Source organism: Carlito syrichta, unplaced genomic scaffold (assembly GCF_000164805.1).
Source record: "Carlito syrichta isolate Samal-C Ts95f unplaced genomic scaffold, Tarsius_syrichta-2.0.1 Scaffold304710, whole genome shotgun sequence".
NCBI lineage: Eukaryota > Metazoa > Chordata > Mammalia > Primates > Tarsiidae > Carlito > Carlito syrichta.
This window is the reverse complement of record NW_007248806.1, coordinates 38,565-64,052: the sequence shown is the minus strand read 5'-3', so window position 1 is coordinate 64,052 and position 25,488 is coordinate 38,565. Positions and strand designations below refer to the sequence as shown.

The window sequence follows — 25,488 nt, the reverse complement described above, 5'->3', positions numbered from 1 at the left end:
TCTCCTACTTTTTGGACCAATGAGCCTCATGTTTTTATGGAGTTATAATTGTAGTACAAATAAAAAAATGTCAGTGTAACAGCTGGGCAGAAGTCTATCCTGGCTTACTGATTTATTTTACAAAGATCCCAATCTCACACATTCTATTCAGATGAAGTGCTTTGTATCTTAGTAACTGCTATTCAGCATTCCTGGGAATTTGACAATGTGGCTGATGGGATACCATTTCTGCTCGTCACTAATACTCAATAGCTGTTGAAGAATTCCAGTGCTAAACAGTTGAGCCTGTGTTTAAATCCTCAGCTGAGAATTCCAGGACATGAATACCCTTGTTCTGCATGGTATCCACTTATATCCTCAGTCAAGGTTGATTCTGGCTGTGGATGATGGTCTTTTCTCACTTTTGGGTCTACCTATCTCAGTGGTTCTTAACTAGAATATATCTGAAGACATTTTTGGTTGTCACACTGGGATTGGGGTACTAATGGCATCTAGTGGATAGAGTCCAGGGATGCCAGTAAACATCCTTAGCACACAGGATGGTAACCTCCTCCCTTACCCCCAAATCACAAAGACTTATCCAGCCCCAAAAGTCCATAGTGCCACCACTGAGGAAACTCCACCAAGACTATGGATAATTGAGTTGCCTATGTTTTGGTCTGAAGGAGTCACTAAGCTATGAACCAGGCCTGTAACACCATAGTCCATTTATTTTGGTTCTTTGGACCTCACATCTTTTTGTCCTTAGTTTTCGATAATAGTGGAAAATTTAGTGGGTGAGGCTTTTCACTTTAATCTGGTAGATTCACTTGTTTGCCTGCAGTTTATGAAATTGAGTAAAAGCTCCAGTTCATGGTCAGCCCTAAAAAGATATTCTCCACATATTTATAAATCGATTGTCCAATATAATTGACTCTTTTAAACTCTAGACAAATAAATGATTTCTACAAATCCAGGATTCTGAATGAGTCATGTTAATACCTTTGCCCACTACTATGTAGTTACTTTCTACTTGAAATAAATGGAGAAGTTTATACATGTGGTCCACAATTAACATTTGGGTTGGGAAGGGCTGGGGATAGGAAACAAGATAGTCACTACTTTGAAACCTACTTTCAAATGGATCATACCTTCAAGTAGTCCTGGTTGTAAGGTCAGGCACATGTCTTAAGCACTCAGTAACTCATTACCTTGGCTGTTAATAACAAGTATACGCACAGCCCAGCATTCATGAATTGTCAGGATAGACAAACCCTGGGAAAAACAGGGTGATGGGTATTTTCCAGTCTGCATCTGCATAATACCACTGGGTCTGATGACTCCCAAGAAGATTGCTGACTTTTGCAGAGATGCCCCAAAGCACACCCAGGCACAGTGTATGGTTTCACACCTCCCTCCTTTTACATACATTGCTCATTTTACCTGAATTGCCTCTAACTGCCTGCAACCTGTTTCTCCTGAGAAACTCATTTTTATCTTTCAAAACCTTATATCAGTCTTTCATACTCTGTGGTTGTCTTCCAGACCCCTCCTCTCACACATGTATTCAAACAGCCTGCCCCACTGGGTCCCAAAGTTAAAAATGTTCTTTCTCTGTACCACATCTGATGTCTTTTGTACATTCTTTCTACTAAATCATGTGTCACCCTATATGACAATAATCTTTTTGCTGATATATCTCCAAGTTGTTCTCTCTGTTCCTGGAAGGTGGGAACTGTATTATACCTCTTTATATTTCCACTACTTTACATATTATGGGTACTTATTAGTACTTTCAAAACAGAATTCTTATTATTTATTTTACCAGGCTCAGGTGTTTTTTTTTCTGTAAAATTTTCTTGATTAACTGGGTTATCTCTGGTAATGGGACAGAAATCAGGGTGGTGTTAATGAAGGAATACTTTATATAGATTAATTTTCTATAACAAGAATATTTTCATTTACTTTCATAATTAAAATGAATCATATACACACACATAACACAAAAGTGTTTTGTATGCCAAGGAGTATAGATGTTTAATGTTGAGTTGTTTAATGTTGAGATGCTTAATGGTGACTGAGAGGTGAATGAGTTAGTGTTTGTATTAGATAAGGTAACACTAGCTGCTATTAACAAGTTCCCAGATCTCAATGACTTTATATAATAAAAATTTCCCTCTAGCTCACTTAAAAGTCCAGTGCATGGTTTCTGGTAGGGCAGCTCTTATCCAAGCAATGCCTGAGGGCCTCGGGCACCTGACCTGTTGTAACTTTGCCATCTTCAGCATGTGGCACTTAATGGTGCCATGCTTCAAGCTGTGGTTGGGAGAAAGTATGGATGACCACATGTGGGAGGCTTTTGTGACCCATGCCTAGACCCATGCTGCTATATCCTCTTGCCTAGAATTGTCTGGTATGTGGTATGTGTTAAATATTTGTTGACTAATCCAAACAACAAATCTAAGGGATAAAGGAAATAATATATGCAAAAGTATTTGGAAAGTCATTAAGTGATGTGCAGGTATAACTTATTATTACTGCTGCTGTGAGCCAGACACCTGGTGAGTACCAGAGCAAGCTCTAGAATCTGGATTTCCTCTCTCCTGTTAGCACCTGGTGGTGGGCAGCTGTACAGCTAGCATGGCCCAAGGCTTAGGCATGCAAGGCGTTTCTTTTTTCTTTTTTTGTTTGTTTGTTATTTAGTTTTTATTTCTCTGCAATCCAACTAGACATGGAAGGGAATAAGGAAAATATGGAACCCAAAGAATTGTAGTGAGAGCACAAAGATTATAGGGATACTGCGAGCAAATGGGGTGGAGGGGGTGCTCTCCTGAGCTACAGAAGGAATGTTCTGGTAGTTTAAGATAAAACAAGTCAAATTTATTAGAGTTGTCCACAGTCAGCAATGGTGATCTTCTTGCTGGTCTTGCCATTCTTGGACCCAAAGCCCTCCATGGCTTGCACAACATTCATGCCCTCTTTCACCTTGCCAAAAACCACATGCTTGCCATCCAACCATTCAGTCTTAGTAGTACAGATGAAAAACTGAGAACCGTATGTGTTGGGTCCAGCATTTGCCATGGACCTGTATGCTTCAAGATGAAGTTCTCATCATCAAATTTCTTCCCATAGATGGACTTGCCGCCAGTGCCATTATGGTGTGTAAAGTCACCACCCTGACACATAAACCCTGGAATAATTCTCTGAAAGCAGGATCCCTTATAACCGTATCCTTTCTCTCCAGTGCTCAGAGCATGAAAGTTTTCTGCTGTCTTTGGAACTTTGTCTGCAAACAGCTCAAAGGCGATGTGGCCCAAGGGCTCGCTGTGGATGGCGACTTGAAGAGCATGGTGGGGTTGACCATGGCTGATGGGAAAAGGCTCAAGGCGGCGGCATTTGCAAAGCCTGTTTCTTTTAGGAATGCCAATTTTTGTCTTTTTTGCATAATTGGGTTCAAATTGTCAATCCTTTTCTTCCCAACACATAGACATTTTTGCAGTAGGTATAACATTATTTATCACTGCCTATAAGTAATGCTCCTTTAATATTGGTCTATGATGCTTATAGAGTATTGTGTCTACTACTGGGTTCCGGAGTTCTTAAAGCTTGTACAAATAATGATGTACACATGCTGTGTGCGTCTGAGAGAGGCCTGTGTGTGATTGGGGCATCACTGAGCTCCAGCTGGTGGACTTCTCTAAAATTTGATTGGTTTGTGGTGGATTCTCACAGGTGTGTAAATTATCATGTCTGTTTCTGCTGTCATGTGATGTCCTTTAGGGCCTACTATCTAGTAGATATGTAGCCATTGATTTATATTGGGATTTGTCAAGTAGAATTAACCTTTTTCCCTTGTCCAAGTTCTGAAACAGTTAATAGATGACTTGGGGAAATGTAGATAGAGATCAGAATCTCAACTTTATTACTGATAAAGCAGAAATCAGAGAGTGTGGCCTAGTTATAGGACAACAATGCACTTTCTAATACTGACTCTCAGACATAGGCAGATGTATGTACCCAGTCGTGGACTCTTCATATACTTTGCAGCACAAGGAACAGAGTAGAATGGGGAAGAGCGATAAGGGGATGCTCGGCTAGGAGTGCTGGGCTTCTACATGAGAAGAAACATCTAGAATGTGAAATTAGTGTTCCAGCTAACTATTTTAAGTAAATTATTATCATGTATTTGAAGAGGTTTTACAGATAAAATGTTCCTTTCAAAAAGCTAAAAAGATGTGGATTTTATTATCACATAGTTTATTCCTTCTCTTGTGTAGATGACACAAGAAAATGTTCACATACAAACCTGAGTGTTCTTTGAGCTGGGAGAATGCTGACTGTGTTTAGTGATGTCCTTTTATAGGTTAGGGCTTAGGCAGACACAGCTTGCTTTAGTGTGGTGCTACCTCCAGTAGCAACATCCAAATATATCCTAGATTTCAGAAGAATAAAATAAGATAAAGTTAATTTATATTTGTATCACAAATCCATAGTTCAGATCAAATAGATTGATTTGAAGTGAACTCTTAAGACCTTTTAAAAATTTGCACCAAAATTAGTCTTACTGTAAAAGGCGATACCTGACATAATGCCTACCTAGTATATAATTTGAGCCCAACAAATACTTATTGAATGAATGAATCTTGAATTTGGGCTTCAATTTAAAGTCAGTTGAAAGTCAATGGTGATTGAAGAAATTCTGTAGTTTTACCTGAAGCAGAAACCTCATGGGGGTAAACACTGATGAATGGAAACTAGAAATGTACAGAAAGAGTAATACAAACGTTTTAAAGTACTTTTCCTTAAATCTACTTGACTGGAGTAGCCAAAGCTTGCATTTGTTTTGTAAAACAGACAAATACCCCAAGACAAACTGACCACTCCTGTGAGCAGGCTACTCTAAAAATACCTACTCTTTTGAGTCATATTTTTACTAAGGGTCAGATGTAATTGTTCCAGAACCTTTTTATAGTAGTTGTATTTGTTATTGCTATAGCATGATTTAATTAACTATTGCATAATCTGATGAAATATGGGTACAAAAGTAATAGTGCTGTTGTCCCTCCTCTAAAAACAAAGTTGAATGCTTTGGAAAGACATTATAAGGAGAACCTCTAAAAGAAAAGAAGCACTTAAAGACATGATTCCTGCTCACAGGAAGTTTACAGTCTTACAGGAGAGCTAAGATATACATTAAAATAACTCAAATGTAGGATGGTAGATACCATAGGAGAATATTACATTAAGATTCTAGAAGTTCAGAGGAAGAAAATTACTTTGGACTTGCATTTTCAGTGACAGCTGCATGGAGAAGCTGACATATGAGCTGGTCCCTAAAGAAATAAGAAGCAAAATGTACAGAGGTGATTCATTCCAAGTGAAGAGAAATATATAAGAAGAGCCATGAAGGGAAAGGCCTATGTTTAGCTGAATCATAGAGTTCATGAAAGGGAAGATAACTAGGTTTCTGAAATATTTGGTCATTGTGAAAATAAGACACATTGTTTCTATCCACAATGAGCTTGGATGGTCTTTAGTATATTTACAACATGAACACTTTCTATTATGACAAAATAATGCTGTATAATTAATTTTCTCATTCATGGCTTCATGAATTTTTTTCTTAACTCTCTAATGGTTTATAAGCTCCTTTTAGCCTAAGCTATTTTGTGTTACTTTTGTTCAGCAATGCATATGCTATTTTTTTCTGCTAAAGATATGGTTTTTAAACTAATTCTTGGTGAAATGTTAATTGTAGAATTAGTGATTATATTTTTAAGAATATAATTTTTTAAAGACCCACTTCAAACATTAACTGTATTAAAGATTACAAACTTGCTTGGTGTTTTACACTTTAACATGCATCTTTTGGCTAGGCGTGTTGGCTCACACCCGTAATCCCAGCACTTTGGGAGGTGAAGGCAAGAGGATTGTCAGAGCTCGGGGGTCAAGACCAGCCTGAGCAACATGGTGAGACCTCGTCTCTGTAATAAATAAAAAAATTTGCCTGGTGTGGTGGCACATACCTGTGAAGGCTGAGGCTGGAGGATCACCTGAGACCAGCAGGTCGAAGCTGCGGTGGCCATACGCTTCAGCCTGGGCGACAGAGGGAGACTGACTTAAAAAAACAAAAAGCAAAACAAAACAAAAACATATCTTTAAAAGTCTATAATATAAGCAGGGTCATATGTGACTTCACTGTTGTTATAACAGTTGATGTTTAATGCATTTTAAAAGATTTAGTTGGAAAAATGCCCTACCCATTACCTTCTTTTTTGTTTGATATATTTCCTGTTAGTGTACTATGATTGCCTGAGAGTAGAATAAAGCATCATGCAAATCTAAGGTATTATTCAAAATTATAAAGAACTTTTATGTTATTTTAACTGCTGATCAGAGAAAGGAACTGCCAGTTCCTAGAATACAAATCTTAAGCTCAATAGAAACAAAGTATAATATAGTCATGTGCTGTATGATAACATTTTGGTCAATAGTGAACCACATATACAACGATGTCTTCATATGATTATAATACTGCATTTTTACTGTACTTTTTCTTTGTTTATATATGTTTAGATACACAAATACCATTGTGATACAACTGCCTGCTGTATAGGTTTGTAGCCTAGGAACAATAGGCTATGCCAGATAGCCGAGGTTTATAGTAGGCTACACCATTTAGGTTTCTGTAAGTACACTCTATGATGTTTGCACAATGACAAAATCACCTAATGATGAAATCCTCAGAACGTGTCCCTGTTTTTAAGTGACACATGATTGTAGTTACAAATCTTAATGTTTAGATAAAAAATAGTTTGAGGACCTATCTCACTTCAGAAGTTTAGTTTTTTTTTTTTTTTTTAAAAAGGAAGGATGAGAATATCAGTTTGAAACAAAGATATTGATGATGAAATATGGGGAATTATTATTTTGGTGGCTCCAGTTTGATGTCTAGTCATTTTCTTTAAAATTTTCAATTTGTATATGCGTATACCTTCCTCATGTTTCCTCACTTGTAAAATATTATAAAACCACAAACTCTTTCTATTCATGATTCTAAATAACTTAATTTTCAATAAGTTACTGATCTCTATTTGAGCTTATATTGAATGAAGAGAAAGAAAGAAAGAGAGAGCTATCAGAAATCATCACATTCCTTTCCTACCATGCAAGGGGACATGAACACAGAATGAAAATATAAATTAAAGTTTATCAGCAAAGACTTAGAAATGGAGAAGTAGCAGAGCACACACAATCTTTTAAGCTCTCATCTTACAGTGGGTAATTAATGCTTGCTCAGGGCACAACTGAAATGTTATGAGAATGATGCTTATTTAATGCTTAACTTATTTGTAGGGATGGGGGACATGGAAATAAAAGAGAAGATTGAAACCTTTGTCAGAGAACTGGAAACAATTAAAAAGGTGAAAATTCAGAAACTTAAAAATATAATAAAAAGTGACACATTTGATTCTTTTTAGTAAGCAGTTTAGACAGTTGAAGACGGACTTAGTATATTGAATGATAAATTGGAAACATACAAATGAAGTACAGATAGGATACAGTGAAAAGTCCTAATTGATGGGAAATTGGAATCTCAGGTAAAAAGAAAGGCAATGAGGCAGAAGTAATATTTGAACAGAGTATGGCCAACCATTTCTCAAAAATGATGAGAGATATTAATGTACCAATTCAAGAAATCATACAAACTCCAAGCAGTATAAGATACCTATGCATGTTATAATAACCTCTAAAAACTGGACAACAATCAAATCCTAAAAATGGCTGGGTGTGTGTGGGTAGTACTGGAAAAATCCAAATGACCTTCAGAAAAACAACATTTACACAGACAGGTGGTTTATCAATAGAAACAATGGACGGTAGAGGACAATGAAATATTTTTAAGGTACTGAGAGAAAATAACTTCCAATCTGGAATTTTATATCCTGAAAAAAATGTTATTCAAAAATGAGAAAGACTTTCAATGAAAAAAGTAGAAAGAACTTATCACCAGAATATTCACACCAAAGAAAATACTAAAGAGACTGGATTCTCACAGATATAGGAAGGAATGAGGCAAATAAAAATGTTCCATATCGAGGTACATCTAAATAAATATTTACAGTTTAAAATAATAAACATAATTATGCTTTATGTGACTTAAAAACATTTAATCTAAAATATATAATTACAATGACATAAATTAAAATTAAGGTAATTCATGGTCTTTGTGTTATCTGGAAAGATAAAAATATCAATTTATGTTAGATATTAATGAGTCAAAGCTATATATTGTAATTTCTAGAGTAATCACTAAAAGAATAATAAAATAGAATGTAACTGACAAACTAATAAAGGGAAAATGGAGTAATAAAAATTTCAATCCAAAATAAGTCTAAAAAGGAGAGAAAAAAAGAATATAAAATAGTGCAAATAGAAAGCAAATACTAAGGTAGCAAATTTAACTCCAAATATGTTGATAATTATATTAAGTTTAAATGGAATAAATGCTTCATTTAAATTGGTAGAGTGCTCCATTTAAATCGTCAGAATGAACTTTAACAAAAAACTATATGCTGCTTATGAGAGACACATCTAAAATATAAAGGCATAGAAAGGTTAACAGCAAAAATTAGGAAAGATATATCATGTGAACTTTTTTTTTAACTTTTAACTTTTTTTATTTTAAAGATGTGGAGTACAATTCAGGGTTAGGTATACAAATGTTCATTATGCAAGTACCCTTGTTGATTATCATGTGAGCATTAACCAAAAGGTGACTGGTATAGCTTTATTTATATCAAAGGAAAGCTTTATTAGTATCAAAGTAGACTTTAGAGTAAAATCATTATTTACAGGTAAAAGAGACACTTCATTATGATTAAAAGTTAAATTTTCCAGAAAGATATAACTATTCTAAAATCTATTTGTATCTATTAGTGTAGCTTCAAAATGTATAAATGAAATACAGAACTACAAGAAGAGACAAGTCCACACTTACAGTAGGAAATGTAGGAAATTTTAACACCCCTCTCTCTCTTTCTTTTTTTAAAAGACAGAGTCTTGCTCTGTCACCCAATCTGGAGTGCAGTGGCACAATCATGGCTAACTGCAGCTCGAACTCCTGGGCTCAAGGTATCCTCCTGCTTCAGCCTCCTGAGTAGCTAGTACTACAAGCATGCACCACCATACCTAGCTTATTTTTATTTTTGTTGAGACAGGGTCTCACTATGTTGCCCAGTTTGGTCTCAAACTCTTGGTCTCAAGCAATCCTCCTGTCTTGTTCTCCCAAAGCTCTGGGATTACAGGCGTGAGCCACCATGCCCAATCCTGTTAACACATATCTTTTGGAAATTAAATGATTAAGAATCTATCTCAAAAAAGTAGAAAAATAACTCCAAATTAAAACCAAGGAAAACCAAAGAAAGGAAATAATAAAGACAAGATCTTCCAGTAGTGGGAAACTGCCAGGGAAGGGTGGGGGTGGGACTGGCAGTGGTGGGAAACTGTTGGCGGTGGGGGGGCACACCTCATCAACAACTGTACCTGCATAATGAACTTTTGTATAGCTAACCCTGAATTGTACCCTACATATATATATTTTTTTAAATAGGAAGACTTTCATGAGATAAAAAGCATTAGTAAAGCCAAGATCTATTTGAAGGCATTAACAAAATTGTTAACTCCTGGAAATACAAAGAAAAAAATTGGGGAATGTACAAATAACCAATAGATACATTGAAATGACATGAAAACCAGATGTGGATTCTCATGCCTGTAATCCCAGCACTTTGGGAGGCAGAGGTGAGAGGGTTCCCTGAGTCCAGGGGTTCAAGACCAATCTGGGCAACCAGGCAAGACCTTTTTTCTATAATAAATCAAGAAAAAATTAGCTGAGTGTGGTGGCACATACCTATAGTTCTAGCTACTTGGAAGGCTAAGGGGGAAGGGTCACCCGAGCCCTGTTTATGAGCATGTCACTGTTCTCTAGCCTGGGTGACAGAATGAGACTCTGACTCAAACAAAAGAAAAGACATACAAAAACAATTAAACAATTAAAACAATCTAAAAAATATAAAATTTTAGATCTTATAAACATTTAAAAAACCCTAAAAAGATATTCTGAACAACCTTAATACAATGCTTTTTAAAAATTAAGGTGAAATAAATTTTTAGAAAAGTAAAATATAAGAACTAACACACACACAAAAAAATTCTAAATAGTCATATAACTTTTTTTTTGTGTGTGAGAAAGCAGGATTTATTGAGAGGATAGAGACGCTCCCACAGTGGGAGGGGACCCAAAGGGGTTGCTCGGTGTAACTAGTAAATAAATTAATTTGGTAATTAAGAACATTACTACAAAGAGAACTCCAGGTCCAGATGACTTTACCACTAAATTCTACCAAACACTTAAGGGAGAAATAGTACAATTTTTAATGAACTTTGCCAGAGAATAATAAAGAAGGGGACAATTCCCAACTTGTCCTGTGAGGCAACATACCTTGACTGGAGACCTGACAAGCACATTACAGAAAAGGAGATTACAGGCCAGTATTATTCACTAATATGGGAGCAAAATGTCTAAATAGTATTAGCAAACTAAGCCAGCATTATATAAAATGTATAATACATCATAGCCATGTTAAGTTCTATGCAGGAGTTCAAGGTTGGTTTGGTGTCTAGATAGCAATCGCTCTAAGTCATCACATTAGCAGGATAAAAAAGAAAAATACAATTATCTCCATAGTTTCATAAAAATTATTTAATAAAATTTAACATTGATTCATAATTTTAAAAAAACTGTCTCAGCAAATAGGAATTGAAGGAAATTTCCTTAATGAGATAAAGGATATTCTCAAAAAGAAAGGGGAGCAAGCCTTTGTCACTCATCTCTGGCATCAGTCTGTTTCCTTGATCTAACTCGGATCAACTAAACCTTCTTTTTGCCTAACTCTGAAAGGGGGAAATAAGTAAATCTCCAAAGTCATTAGATTTGTTTCATCACACTCCTCTAGAGGAATCTACATGGGAACCTAAGTAATAATCAGAAGGTTGCTTTGTGAGAATGCAGTCAGAGAGGAATGGGTAAGATGATCTTCATAGCCAATATCCTTTTAAAAAAATTTTTTTTGAGTTGGAGTCACACTGTCACCCAGGCTGGAATACAGTGGCATGCTCACGGCCACTGCAACCTTTACCTGCTGGGCTCAGGCAATCCTTCCTCCTCAACCTTCTAAGTATCTGGAATCACAGGCATGTGCCAGCAGGCCTGGCTAATTTTTGATTTATTATAGAGACAAGATCTCACCAAGTTGCCCAGGTTGGTCTGGAACCCCTGGGCTCAGGCTATCCTCTTACCTCCGTCTCCCAAAGAGCTAGGATTACAGGTGCAAGCCACTGCACCTGGTGCCAATATCTTTTAACTGTGAAAGCTATATGTACATAGATGAGAACACTTGTGTTCTTGAGTAGAAGCATTTCTGAACTCTATGGTGACCATTTCCCTTCTGCTAATACATTGTTTCTTTAGACAGTATAGTATGGCTATGGCTTTACACGTGCTGATACTATATAGTTTGTTGGCTCTGTCATTTGATTTCGGGTCTCTTAGTGAGCTAGACTGTTTGTTCATTATATACATTTTGCAGATTCTGTGATCTTCTTCTTCCCCATCTCCATCCTCACACTATCTTTTCTCCTCATTCATTTGGCAAATTTGTATTTCTTCTTCTGCAAAACAATATAAGCATCTTTCCTCTGTGAAGTCTTTCCTTCTTTGTGTTCTTATTTTATCTTTCCTAACTTCTGTAGTAGTACTTATCACATTGTATTAAAATGTTTAGTCCTGACTCCCTGTTAATTAGATTTTGAATTTCCTATAAGAAGGTTCTATGTCTTTATAGTCGTATACCTAGTATCTAAACCCCATAGAAGTTTATTAAATGAAGAAAGAAATGTGTGAACGAATAAGCAAATGATTGATTGAGTGAATTTACCTCATTAGGGCTGTACTTCTTGTGACCACCATTCTGGTACTCTCCTCAGCACCTATGAACTCATCCCTGCTGGTAATGAAAATTTCTCTGGTTGAGTAAACAATAATTAACTCTAAATTGAATTTATAATTGGATTTCATACTGTTGCTACAATCATGGGCATTCAAAATGCCGACTTCCCAGATGCATGTCATAACTTTAATGTTTAATTTTAGCCTATTTCTGTTAAGTGATGTGGAGGAAGGAAGATGTTTTATGAGTTGAAATTCTGTGGAATAACTTTAATTAGGTATGTAAAAGAACATGCGAAGTTTTTAAAATAAGACTCAATTCAGGACCAAGATAGAGCATTAATTCTTAATACCAAAGCAAACAATAGAGAGCAGAGTTGCCAGAGAAATGGAGAAAATACCTCTCCCCAACCATTTCCACCTGTGGCATAGAACGTGGTGTTTACTGCAAGCCAGGATGGGTAGATGGGGCTGCCTGCTATAGCAGGCTGGTGCCCAGGGCTCCAGTTGCCCTAGGCCCCATCTGGCTGTGCTGAGAACTAAGGAGGTGAGACCCCAGGACAGCCACCACCCCTCTGCCATAAACAACTCAAGAAACTCTGAAGTTTAATGAAGGGGAGTAGAATATACCTGCAAGTGGTTCTGGTCCCCAGCCAACCTAACAAACCAGGAAGGGTTTAGAGTAAGAAAGAATGTGCTATTTACTTTTCAGAGCTCGGATTGTTTAGGCTGTGATTTTTCAACTCTGGACGCATGTTGAAATCACCTGGAAGCTTTTACAACATAAAAACATAGCAGTGCCAGATTCTACCCTAGTACAATTTAATCAGAATCTCTGAGAAGGGGAATAGAAGGTGGTGTAAATATTTTTAAAAAGCTCCCCACAGGTGATTTTAAAGTGTTCCAGAATCCAGAATCTCTGATATAAGCAGTGATTGATGACAAAAATGAACTAGTGAGGGACCTAAATCCAACTTTATTTTTTTTTAAGTGCCTTACTTTAATACTTAGGCTTACTGGTTTTAACATAGAGAGCTTTTTGTTTTTATTGTTATAGATAGGTATGAGTCAGTCTATAGTTGGGATTTATCACCCATATTCCTAGAAGGAAATATGTTTAAGAAGTAATAGCAAGCATGGTTTTGGGATTGATCAGAAATAGTCACAGTGAAGTTTTTAAACCAAGCCTCAAGGAGTAGATAGAATTTACACATGTAGAAGAGGTGAGTGTCATGGGGGACAGGCGTTCTAAATGGAGGAAAAGCATAAACACTGGTCAGAAGGAGGTGGAAGAAAACTCCAGAGAAGAGTGCTGCAGTGTCTGGAACGGGCTTGATGGCAATGGAAGGGGCAGCCACAGCCAGCATCTCAGAGTGAAACGAGAGCAGTCCAAGGCCATATATCTGTAGCAATTGAAAATGACCACATCCAGGCTCCTTTGATCTCTAGAGCAAGGACAGTATGGAAGGCCTGGTTACAGATAATGCTTATTGAGCACTGACTCCATGCCAGGCACTTCTAAGCATTTCAGGTGGATTAGCTGATTTATTCCTCACAGCAACACCATGAGGTAGTTTCTGCTATTGGCCCTATTTTATAGAGGAGGAAAGTGAAGCACAGCAGTGGGCTGACGATTTTGTGATCTCTCTATATTCAATGACCTGCCTTCCCTCTATCATGCTTAGAACTCCCACGATCTATTTACTGGACAATGAATTATATAGTTAAGATAGAAATTTACCGTGTAATGCTAGAGTGGAGGTTGATATTTGGAAACAACCTCAGGTAAGGATCAAAGAGCTAAGGATTTTGAACCTTTCTTTCCTGTAGAGACGAGGAATTAACTGAGATTTTTAAGCAGGAAATAGCATGCTGAAATGTTGAGTAAAGCTAGTCTGCAGCCAATGGCAGTGATCCAGAAGGGAAGTAATGAGACACTAGGGGAGGTGGCAAAGGTGGGAATGGAGACAGACGCAAGTCATGGTGAATTCCCTGGTAACTGGAGTCAGACTGAGTGACGGCTGAGCCCATAAGGTCAGGACTACAATCCCAATGAGGGAAGATGGTCAATTCAGCTTTAGTTTTTTTGACTTTATGGGATATTGGGTCATTCCAACTTGGGATGTGGCATTGTATTTGGCAACTTGATTTTGATTGTCAAACTTTGATACACATCCTTTTTGATGTGGGTAGCAAGATGCCTATATTTTAATTTTAGATTAATCCTTTACCTGGTAAAATATGATATTTACTTGTTGTCCTAATAATTAATTAATGATGCTATTTTATTATAAAATGTAATTATTAATATTATTTGCCTTAGGTCATCAGACCAGGATGAAGAGGGCAAGACCAAGCAGGAGTGTATCATATCTGACCCCTCTTTTTCCATGGTGACAGTTCAACGGGAAGACAGTGGAATAACATGGGAGACCAACTCAAGTAGATCTTCTACTCCTTGGGCCTCGGAAGAAAGTCAAACTTCTGGTGTGTGTAGTCTGGCAGGGTCGACTGTGAACTCTCCTCCAGGAAATGTTTTCTTTATTATGGATGAAGTTAAAAAGACTCGGAAAAGAGCTCATAAGTCAAAGCATGGCTCGCCATCATTACGTCGGAAAGGCAACAAAAAAAGAAATTCTTTTGAGTCCCAAGATGTTCCAACAAACAAAAGAGACAATCGTTTAATTTCAGAAAGCCAGGTACTAAACGCCGGGAAAGAGAAATCATATACCAGCATTTATGATAAGACAAGAAAAAAGAAGACTGCTTCGAATACACCACCTATTACTGGAGCAATATACAAAGAACACAAGCCCTTAGTGTTAAGGCCAGTCTACATAGGAACTGTGCAATATAAAATTAAGATGTTTAATTCAGTGAAAGAAGAATTAATTCCTTTGCAGTTTTATGGAACACTGCCAAAGGGTTATGTAATTAAAGAAATACATTATAGAAAAGGGAAAGATGCATCCATTAGTCTAGAGCCAGATATGGGCAGTAGTGATTCTAATATAGTCTCCAAGACAGGAAAGTTAGTAGCCCAAAGCATAGAAGATGACACAGCAAAAGAGCTTGCTCCACCCTGTAGGGTTGCACTTTACAAAGGAGCAAAGTCCCTGACTTCTGTGTTCAGTCATGAAGATCAAAAGCAAGCTCACGTTGATTCCCCACTAAGTGCCAAATCTGCCTCTGAGCATACTGTCTCCTCTTATTCAAGTAATGACACAGCAGAGCGGGAAGCACAGCCCAGGCCTCCACAGTCACAACAGCCAGATCTTGAAGCAAAAATTCAGGAAACAGAGCCTTTCTCTCTGACACCCACCATAGCAGCGACTGTTCTGGGAATAGCACAGGCAGAATCTGAGCTTGCCTCACAAGAAGTCGTGACTTCTGGGGATGATTATCTGGCCTCAGCCTCTCTAACTCAGGTGAAGGAAGATATGTGTTCTGCCGACCATTTTGTTTCTCTGGAGGCAGAGAGGGATGCCCTGGAGAGAGAGTCACCAGCTCTGGAAGTGTCTGTCCAGGAAGGTTTTGGCCTAGATAAAGAGCAGCTGGACATGACCTCACTAGAGAAGGAAGAGCCAGTCTCTAAACAACTGTCCCCTCCTCATCCCAGTGTCAGTGAAGAGAAGGGAGAAAATGTGCCTGAGCCATCCATTTCTCTTCCCGAGCCTTCAGTGTTGGAAGAACCAGGGAAAGAAGGAGTGGAAACTTCCCTACCAATAGTTGCTGCTCCTGAACCTGAAGATTCAAATTTAGTGGAAGATGAGATCATAGAACTTGATTACCCAGAAAGTCCACCAGCTTCTGAGCAGCCTTTCCCACCACTTCTGGCCCCTGAAGTGGAGCACAAAGAAGAGGTGCCCGTTCTACCATTACTGATATCAACACCTGAACACATCGCTTCTTCTGAGGAGGAAAGAGAGGAAAATGAGTCTGTTTCTACTGATTCTGCTTTTGTATCAGAATATTCAGTTCCACAGGACTTGAACCGTGAACTAAAGAAGCAAGAAGTTGAGCCAGTTTCTCCACCCAATGCAGATGCTATCTCTGATCACTCTGTTTTGTCAGAAGGGAATGAGGAACTTGAAGCTTATTCCCCAGCCACAGCCTCTGTGTCTGAGCACTCTCTCTCACCACCCATGGCTGGGAAGGCCTCAGAATACCAGTCTCCGCTATTCTCAATGGTTACATCAGAACATGTGGTGCTATCAGGAGACGATGTGTCAGATAGCGGGCACCACACACCAGACTTCATATTTGCTTCAGAACATTCAGTTCCGGCACAGGCAATGCAAGAGTTACTGAAGAAAGCAACTGACTGTGAGTCTCCACTCAGTTCAAAAGGTGCTTCTGAGCACAGGCTTCCATCAGAAGAAGAGAAGGAAGTCTCTGGGCCGTGTTCCCCAGCTACTGCCTTTGTGTCTGCGCACTCTCTTCCACCATCCACAGCTGAGAAGACTTCAGGACACCAGTCACTGCTGCCTTCTCCTGCTGCATCAGAACACATGGTCCTATTGGAAGGAGAAGATCTAGGAAGTGAGCATTTCATGCCAGATTCAAAATTGACCCCCAAACAGGCAGCTTCACCAAATGCATTACAGGAATCCCAGAAGAAAAAAATTGGTGTGTCCCTATTAAAACCAAAAGATGTTTCAGAGCACACGATTCTGTCAGAAGAAGAGAAGGAAAATGCTGGGTCGCGTTCCCCAGTGGTGGCCCCTGCTTCTGAACACTCTTTCCCACCACCCCCAACTGAGAAGGCTTTTGAATGTCAGGCCCCACCACTGTCAGCCATCGCATCTGAACCTGTGCTCTCATCAGAAGAAGAGACAGTAGAGCTGGAGCGATACACTCCCTCTTCCACGTCTGCTTCTGAATTTTCACTGCCACCATTTGCAACACCAGAGTCACAGGAGGAAGACATTGTGCACAGATTCCATCTAAATCTAAAAGGGGCCTCTTCACCTATGGATTTGCCAGAAGAAGATCAAGAAGACATTGGACCCTTTTCTCCAGATTCTGCATTTGTGTCAGAATTCTCATTTCCACCGTATGCAAAGCAGGAGGGAGAGAAAAGAGAATTTGAGTATGATTCTCCAATATGTTTAACATCCCCATCTGATCACACTATTTTGTCAGATGAAGAAATTGAAGAAGCTGGACTTTTTTCTCCAGACTCAGCATCACAAGTTTCAATCCCACCATTTAGACTTCTGGAAACAGAGCAAAATGAAAGTGAGTCTGATTCACTACTTACTGCAAGGTCGGCTTCAGGATATTCCTGCTTTTTAGAAGTAGGCAAGGAAGAAATGGGATCAACAGTGGCTACACCTGTACCTGAGCATTTCAATTCATCACAGAAGCAAAAGGCTGAACCTTTCCTGTTGATGTCTGCATTTGAAGACTTGAGTCTGCCACCTTCAACAAATACGTTGGGGACAGCAGAAATTAAACCAGATGTTCAAACAACCTCAACATCTGTGTCTGAATATCTTATTTTGGCACAGAAGCAGAAAACTCAAGCATCTTTAGAGCCTGAGTCTGAAGACTTGGTCCCACCATATTTAACCAGTGAGTTAAGGAAGGGAGAAATGAAGGCGAGTTTAGCAGCAGCTACAACACCTGCTTCTTTCCTTGCACAATCATCCATGGTAAAGGAAGAAACCAAACCTGCACCTCAGCACTCAGTTTCACCTGACTCGGTCCATGCAATTAAGAAAGAGCAGGAACCCAAAGAGTCACTCACTATGAAAGCTGCAGATGAACAGGTGACCTTGCCAACAGTCGAACAGGAAGAAAGTGTGCTTGACTTTCATGAAGTTATAACACATGCATCACAGGATAAAAAACTGGAGCCTCAGCATCCCAGTGTTCCAGGGTCTGGGATGAAACATTCAGTTTTGCCTCACTTGGTAGATGAACCAAAGAAGAGTGTCAAACTCAATGCAGCTCCGGACATGACTTCTGAACCAGGGCAGAGGATGCTTTTGAAGAATGAGCCCGAAGTAATACAACCATATTCACCTCTAAAGGAAACATCTTTATCTGAACCTGAGGGTTTGTCAGCAGTGAAAATAGAAATGAAACATGATTCTGAAATAATAAGTGCACCTCGAGTGTCTCTCTCAGTTTCTTCAGGAGTGGAAAAGCAAGTTGAACATGGTTCACCTGCACCAGCATTTTCAGCTTTGTCAGAAGAACTCAAAAAAGAACTTGAACCCAGTTCCTCTACAACTATGCCCTCTGTAGCTAAGCTTGATTCAAACTTAACCAAATTAGTGAGAGAAGAAATCCCAACAGATTCATCTTTTGCCACCCCTGTAGATTGTTCAGACTTAACAAAAGTGGGAAAGGGTGAATTAGGCAGTGGTTTGTCACCACTGGTAACATCTGCAGATGAGCATTCAGTTCTCAGAGAAGAGGAAAAGGTAGCAATTAATAGTGTTTCCCCCACTGAAATGTCTTCATCCAAACATTTAGCTTGGTCAGAAGCAGAGAAAGAAGTTAAACGTGATTCACCTCCAAGTATCTCCTCTATATCAGCGCATTCTATTTTGTCAAAAGTAGAAACTGAAGATGTTAAATTTGGGTTGCCAATAACCAAAACATCTTCTCAGCTTTCAGATGTATCTGAGGAAGAAAAAGTAGACGACAAACAAAGTCTTTCATATTCTACAGTTGTTGACTCTGAATATTTGGTTTTATCACAGAAAAAGAACTTGATATCTGCCTCAGGGCCTGAACATGGGATGTTGTACAACCTAAGTGGGGAGATAAAGAAAGAAGAAACTGAACTTCCTTCATCACAAAATGTGTCACCTCTATCTAAACATAAAGTTTCAAAAGGCAGAAATGAGGAAATAGCAAGTTCTTTTCCTGAGCTGGAAGATTTATTGTCAGAGGAGTTAACTCCAACATTTCTGCTCCCGAGTGATGATAAGAGCAAACCGTCAATGGAGATCTCTTCTACAGCTCAAGGAGATTTCCTGTCAGAGAAACAAGATCTTATTCTAACAGAGATCTCTTTGGACAAGCCACACCAACCACCAGAATTCCTAAGTGCTGGGTCAGGATTTGCTAGTGTTTTAGGTAGACAAAGTGAATCCCTAAGTCCAAAACAAGTAAAATGCTCCATAACAGAAACAGAGGATTCTATTTTAGAAAAGGGCCTAGCTGAGTTTAGGAGCAGAGAAGGAAAAGAAGAAAATAGGGAGCTTCATTTGTTTACTACAGTGCCTGCAATGTCAGAGGTGTCATCACGCCTTGAGGAGGAACCTCAGAATGAAAAAATTAAACCTTTCTCTCCTCAGGTAGTCAGCCTAGGACCAAAAGAAGCACCTGCCTCTCTAGTTGAAGGAGACAAACCAGAAGAACTTCAGCCATATACCTTTTCTTTAAAAGGATTATCAGAGTTGAACCAATCAGCTATCTTTAAAAGTGGGGGGGATCAAATAATAGACCTATTACCATCATCAGGAAAATTGCAGGCACAGGTGAGGGGAGGTGTTGTAACTAAACTAAATGAAGAAACAGGCCACTCAGATTCATCTCATGTACCCCAGAGTATAACAGAACCATCAGAGGTCACTTCTTCTGACCTCTTTGTGGAACAAAAGAAGATTGAAAAAGCACCTCATTCAGATCAAACTGTTAAATCTCCTGAAGTAAGCACTTTTGTAGATAAACAAGATCTGGATGTTAAACATTTTTTGTTTATGAAAGAGGACTTGCCTTTGGAACAATCAAAATCATTTATGACAACCTTGCCTGTAGATATTAAAGAAACAAAAATGGGTGAGTCCTTTATTTCTCCAAAGGATGAAAACAGGATGTTGGAAAAGCCAGAATGTGTGGCTAGTGAACATGAAGAAAGAACACTAAGGTCTGTGCAGCTGGAGTTCACTGACAGCAGTGACACGAAGACAGGGCAGCTCAGAACTGCTCTATCTGATGAGGACCATATGCATGAAGTCAGAGAGCAGGTCTTTCCGCATCCTGCTGTAGAAGCTCTTTTGTCATTACGAGAACCACTATCTACTCTTGATACTTCCAGTGGTAATGTAGAGATCTGGCCAAGCAATACCTACTCTTCTGAAGAAGTAAAGCTGGCCCAAGAACCATCATCTTTAGTTTTAGTTGGAAATGTAGAGAGAAACATAGCAGAGGGGAAGCAGATTCATTCTTCCATGGGGAGTGAAGGTTTGATATCGGAGAAAGCAAACACCAAGTTTTCCATACCTTGCAAAGAAGATAGCCAGGAAGAAATCAAGCTGCCTCCTGAAAGAAGCTTCCAGAAACCAGTGTCTGGCCTGTCCATGGAACAGATGGAGTTAGAAACTATCCCTTCTTCTGTCAAAACAGCCCATTTCCTGATAGAAGATACAGAACCTGCATTGGGTAATGAAAAAGAAATACAGAGGAGAACACTTCCCTTACTTAGAGAGAAGTTGTCAGAAGAATCAAAAATGGTTCAGTCAAAGGTTGTAGATGATGCTTATGAGGGCGGGAAACCAGCATCTGAAGTGAAAATCCCCACACAGAGTAAACCTCTCTCCTCAATCCAAGCCAACAAAGAACCCCAATCCCCAGAGTCACCTGAGATGATGCAAAAGCTGCCTGAGCAGCCAAAGGTGGCTAAGTCAGGCCTTCCTGAGGAAAAAGAAAAGAAAGGAATTTCATCTTTCAAATCGTGGATGTCCAGTTGGTTTTTTGGATCAAGCACTCCAGATAATAAAGTTGCTGAAAAGGATTTAGAAACTCAGCCAAGTCCATCTGTAGAAAAAGCAGTGACTGTGATAAGACCTAAAGATACAATTCCTGCTGATTTTGATGCAGCTGAGAGACCACTTGACCATTCATTACTGGAGATAAACCTTAAAACTGCTGATGAGTCCAGAGGTACTTTAATTAAATCTGGTGAAGGTCAAGACTTCAAGGAAAAACTCACAGTGTTATCAAAGGTAGAAGTTTTACAACAGTCAAAATCTAACTCTGAGGTGTCAAGGGAAGACTATGGGAAGAAAGAAATACCAGACTATTCAGATGAAATGAACATATGCACAGTAGTTACTTCCACTTGTGGTAAAGAACATCTTGGCATTCAACCTTATTCACCCATTGGTGAGAAATTGGTTATGGAAGAAGCCAAAAATATTGCTCCTCTTCATGTTAATGATAGTAAAAGAGTCCAGAAGCCAGAAATCTCTCCTCCATCTAAATGGGGTATTTCTATTCTAAAGGAAAAGCCAGGAAGTAATCAAGAAGAAAAATCATTCCTTTCACTTGATGTAGTAGATAAGATGCCACCACAGCCAAAATCAGCTTCATACAACCTCACAAGTGAAAATATTATGAAGGAATCAGAGAAATCAGAGTCAATAATTTTGCCAGTAAAAGAATCAAAAAGCAGTTTAATTGATCTTGGTGAAGACAGACTAAAGAAAGAAATTCTGAAACCTCCTTCCTTAATAATTTCTGAAGAGGAATTCAAACTCGGGTCTGTTAGTCCAACTGAGGAAAAAGGTTACTTGGATACCAGGTCATATGCGTTGGCAGAAAAGAAGGTTCTGGCAGAAAAGCAAGACACTGTGGCCCCATTAGAGCTTAGAGATGATCATGAAATAGGGAAGTCACAAATTACACATGAATCTAGACCTACTGAATTAGAAGAATCAAAAGCTGCTGTGATGCTGCAGCAACTCTATCAAAATGAAGACCACAGTGAAAGATCCAAAATCATTGTTAATTCTAAAGAGGAAAAAGAAGACATCGCTATCATAAAAGAAAGTATGAAGCAAGGATCGCCAGCTAAAGAATCTGAAAGGACTTTAGATAGTCCTTTTGATGAAACAAAGAGCTTAGAAATGCCATCCTATTTGCTGTCATCTGTAAAACCACAGACTCATGCTTCAGGAACTTCTCCGGAAATTAACACAGCAAAGAAACAAGAAAGGTCATGGTCAGAATTGACTCCAGATAGGCCTACAGTTCATACTATTCATGTATCTAAAAATCATATGACTGATGTGCCTAAACAATCTGTTCTTGTTTCAAAGCACCGTTTGGAGGCTGTGGAAGAAACCCATGTAAATGAACCACTTTCTCCAGCAAGAAGCAACTATGCTCAGTTTATAATGAATGCATCAGCAATCAATGCTGACAAAATGGTTTCTACTAAAGAAGTGTCCGAGAAGCCTGAAGACATGCATGCAAAAGACAAAGAATTTGCAGTGACTAGTAAGCCAGCTGGACTTTTGGAAGATCAGAAGAGTGCCTTCAGTATCATTTCTGAAGGCTGTGAGATATTGAATATTCATGCTCCTGCCTTTATTTCTTCAGTTGATCAGGAAGAAAGTGAACAAATGCAAGATAAGTTAGACTATTTGGAAGAGAAAGCCTCATTTAAAACCATACCACTCCATGATGATAGTGAGGAAGTTGTTTTCCATAAGCTAATAAAGAGCAATTTAGAAGATTCTGGTGAAACAGTGGTATCATTGAAAGAAAACAAACAAAAGGAAACTCATAAGACAAAAGAAGACATCTCCACAGATTCAGAAACTGGAGATTTAGGTTTTATTCAGCCCACACTTCCCAGTGAGGAGGATTATTTTGAAAAATATACTTTGATTGATTATAACATCTCACCAAACCCAGAAAAACAGACAACTCCACAGAAATTAAATGTTGAAGAGAAACCCTCAAAGAAGGTTACAGAAGAAACTCTCTCTTTCCCAGAAAATTCAGGGGAACATGTCCTAGAACATGAATATGACTTGGTGAAATTAGATGAAAGTTTTTATGGACTGGAAAGGGACCATAGCAAATCATCTCCCCCCCAAACCCAGAAGTCTTTGGTTATCCCAAAATCAGTTGAAAGAAATGCTTCCAAGTGCTTAAGCAGAGATGTGGACTCAAAGTCACCTGGGATGCCCTTATTTGATACAGAGGAAGGAGTTCTGTCACGACCCCAGATATTTCCCACTACTGCTAAAGCCATTAATCCAGAGCTTTTGGAGGAGCCACCCGCCCTTGCATTTTTATATAAGGATCTGTATGCAGAAGCTGTTGGAGAGAAGGAAGGGGAAACGGCTTCTGAAGGTGATGGTGTGAATTCTGAGGCATCATTTCCACGCAGAAATTCTGACACCGATGATGGAACAGGAATATATTTTGAGAAGTACATACTCAAAGATGACATTCTCCAAGACACATCTGTAACTCAAAAGGACCAAGGCCAAGGTCTGGAAGAAAAATGGGTTACTAAGGATGATTCATGCCAACCGATAGTTGCAGAAGGGGAAGTTGTGGGGAAGTTTGGAACTATTTTGGGGGAGAAGAGTCTGGAAAAACAGAAAGCTGTTTGCAGGGAAGGAGAATCAGTAGGCCATGTCGAGACTCCTAGTAACACAGTGATGCAGAGGAAAGCTCCCATCACTGAGGAAGTCAGTGTGGTTACCCAGCAGATAAGCTATGCAGTTCCATTTCAAGACACCCATCCGGTTCTGGAGTGTGTAGATGAAGCAAGCAGTCAAAGTGATGAAGCAGGACACACAAGTCCAGAGGTCAATCTGAACGTCCCAGTTCAAGTGTCCTTCCCAGAAGAAGAATCTGCATCTGGTGCAACTTATGTTCAAGAAACACTACAAGAACCTAAAATCCCGGTCCCACCTGAGCCAAGAGAAGAGTGGCTTCGCAATAGTCCTGTCCAGGATGAGTATGAATTTGCTGAATCCCTGAATTATGAAGTGGTTACTCAAGACACTTTATCAGAAGAACTGTATTCAGAATCTACAGCTGAAGATGCATTATCTCAAAGAAAAGAGTCCCTTGGACACATCAGTGAAAATGAATTTGTGAGTGAGGTGGGGCAAAGTACATCTGCTGAGCAAAAAGAGCTGGGGAGAGAGAGGCAAGAAAAAGATCAGTTATCAGAATTAGTAACTGAAAAGGCCCAAAAGGAACCGAAAAAGTCTCAAGTTGATACATATTGCCACACTTGCAAAAGCCCAATTTCTGCTATCGACAAGGCATTTGGCACCCACAAAGACCATGAGGTTTCAACGCTTGACACAGCTATAAGTGCTGTAAAGGTAAATAGATTTTAAGACATACAAATAATAATAATAACAACAATAGTAATAATAATAATACTTTTTTGAGTTGGAGTTTCACTCTGTCACCCAGGCTGGAGTGGAGTGCAGTGGCATAATCACAACTCATTGTGCCACCATGCCCAGCTAACTTTTTTTGTGTGTGTGTGGAGATGAGTTCTTGCTATATTGCCCAGGCTGGTCTCGAACTCCTGGACTCAGGCAATTCTCCCATCAGCCTCCCAAAGTGCTGGGATTACAAGTGTGAGCCACTGTGCAGCCGTAAAACATACAAATAATTAATAGTACTATACATTTAATTTACTTTCACATTTTCTCAGTTTTAAAAATGACCAATATTTCATGTATTTATCTTTAAGTAGAACAGTCTGAAAGCAACTAAGAATACTTCTCCAAGAATTTAGTTAAATCAGTTTGACAAACATTTATTGAGTATAGCCAGCATTCTGTGTCCTTGAGTTCTGCATCCTTGGAATCAACCAATCACAGATCAAAAAAAAAAAAAAAAATTGGGAAAAAAAAACAAATAAAAATACACAGTAAAAATAACACAAATAAAAAATAGAGTATAACAATTATTTAGGTAGCATTTACATTGTATATGTATTTAAATAATCTAGAGATGACAAAGTATGCAGGAGGATGTGTATAGGTTATATGCAAATACTGCTCCATTTTATATCAGGGACTTGAGCTTCTGCAGAATTTTTGTGTCTGCTGGGGGATCCTGGATCCAATCCACCATGGATATCAAGGATGATTATATATACTATGTGCCAGACATTTTTCTAGGTTTTGGGGATACCAAGATAGATAACACGGAGTCATTGCTTTTGAGGGGCTTGTCATTTTGTGGCATTAGCCCTTAACATTATCAAAAATACCAAGTAATTTGAAATTTAAAATTACTTTTGAGCATAAAACACAATTTATTTTCTATTATCTACAATGTCATCCTTTAAAAATACACATTTATATTATATTGCCAAATTTTATTGCAAGTTATATATATGTATATCTAAATACTCAAGACATTAAAATTTAAGATTTTAAATTCTTATTTTTTTCTGTAATTCCTTTTGCTTTGCATTCTTTCTGGCTACATTTATATCTGGATTCCAGATAAAAAGTTTATCACAACATGTATCCTTATAGAAGTGATTATAAACACCCCACTTCCCCAGAGATACTATTGAAAGTCAGAATTTAGACATTGAGACTCCTACCTTCTTTTTCTTTCTTTCTTTCTTTCTTTCTTTCTTTCTTTCTTTCTTTCTTTCTTTCTTTCTTTCTTTCTTTCTTTTTGTAATACAATCAGGGGTCTTGTTTTGTTGCTAGGCTAGTCTTGAACTCTTGGGTTTAAATGATCCTCCTGCCTTG

The 25,488-nt window shown here is 38.5% G+C and overlaps 1 protein-coding gene and 1 pseudogene across 2 annotated transcripts in view; one reads left to right on the top strand and one right to left on the bottom strand.

Annotated features, from left to right (window-relative positions):
• Positions 1-2,670: 2,670 nt before the first annotated feature.
• Positions 2,671-3,343, bottom strand: LOC110595854 (annotated as a pseudogene). Its single transcript, XR_002482115.1, has one exon. The product of XR_002482115.1 is annotated as a peptidyl-prolyl cis-trans isomerase A-like (transcript).
• Positions 3,344-13,736: 10,393 nt separating this feature from the next.
• CMYA5 (cardiomyopathy associated 5) overlaps positions 13,737-25,488 on the top strand; it is a gene marked incomplete at its 3' end in the record, with an annotated part of 33,578 nt that continues 21,826 nt past the window's right edge. The window contains exons 1-2 of the mRNA XM_021713745.1: positions 13,737-13,774; positions 14,313-24,087. Of these exons, the coding sequence (XP_021569420.1) occupies positions 13,737-13,774; positions 14,313-24,087 (9,813 nt within the window). The remainder of the gene's footprint in view (positions 13,775-14,312; positions 24,088-25,488) is intronic.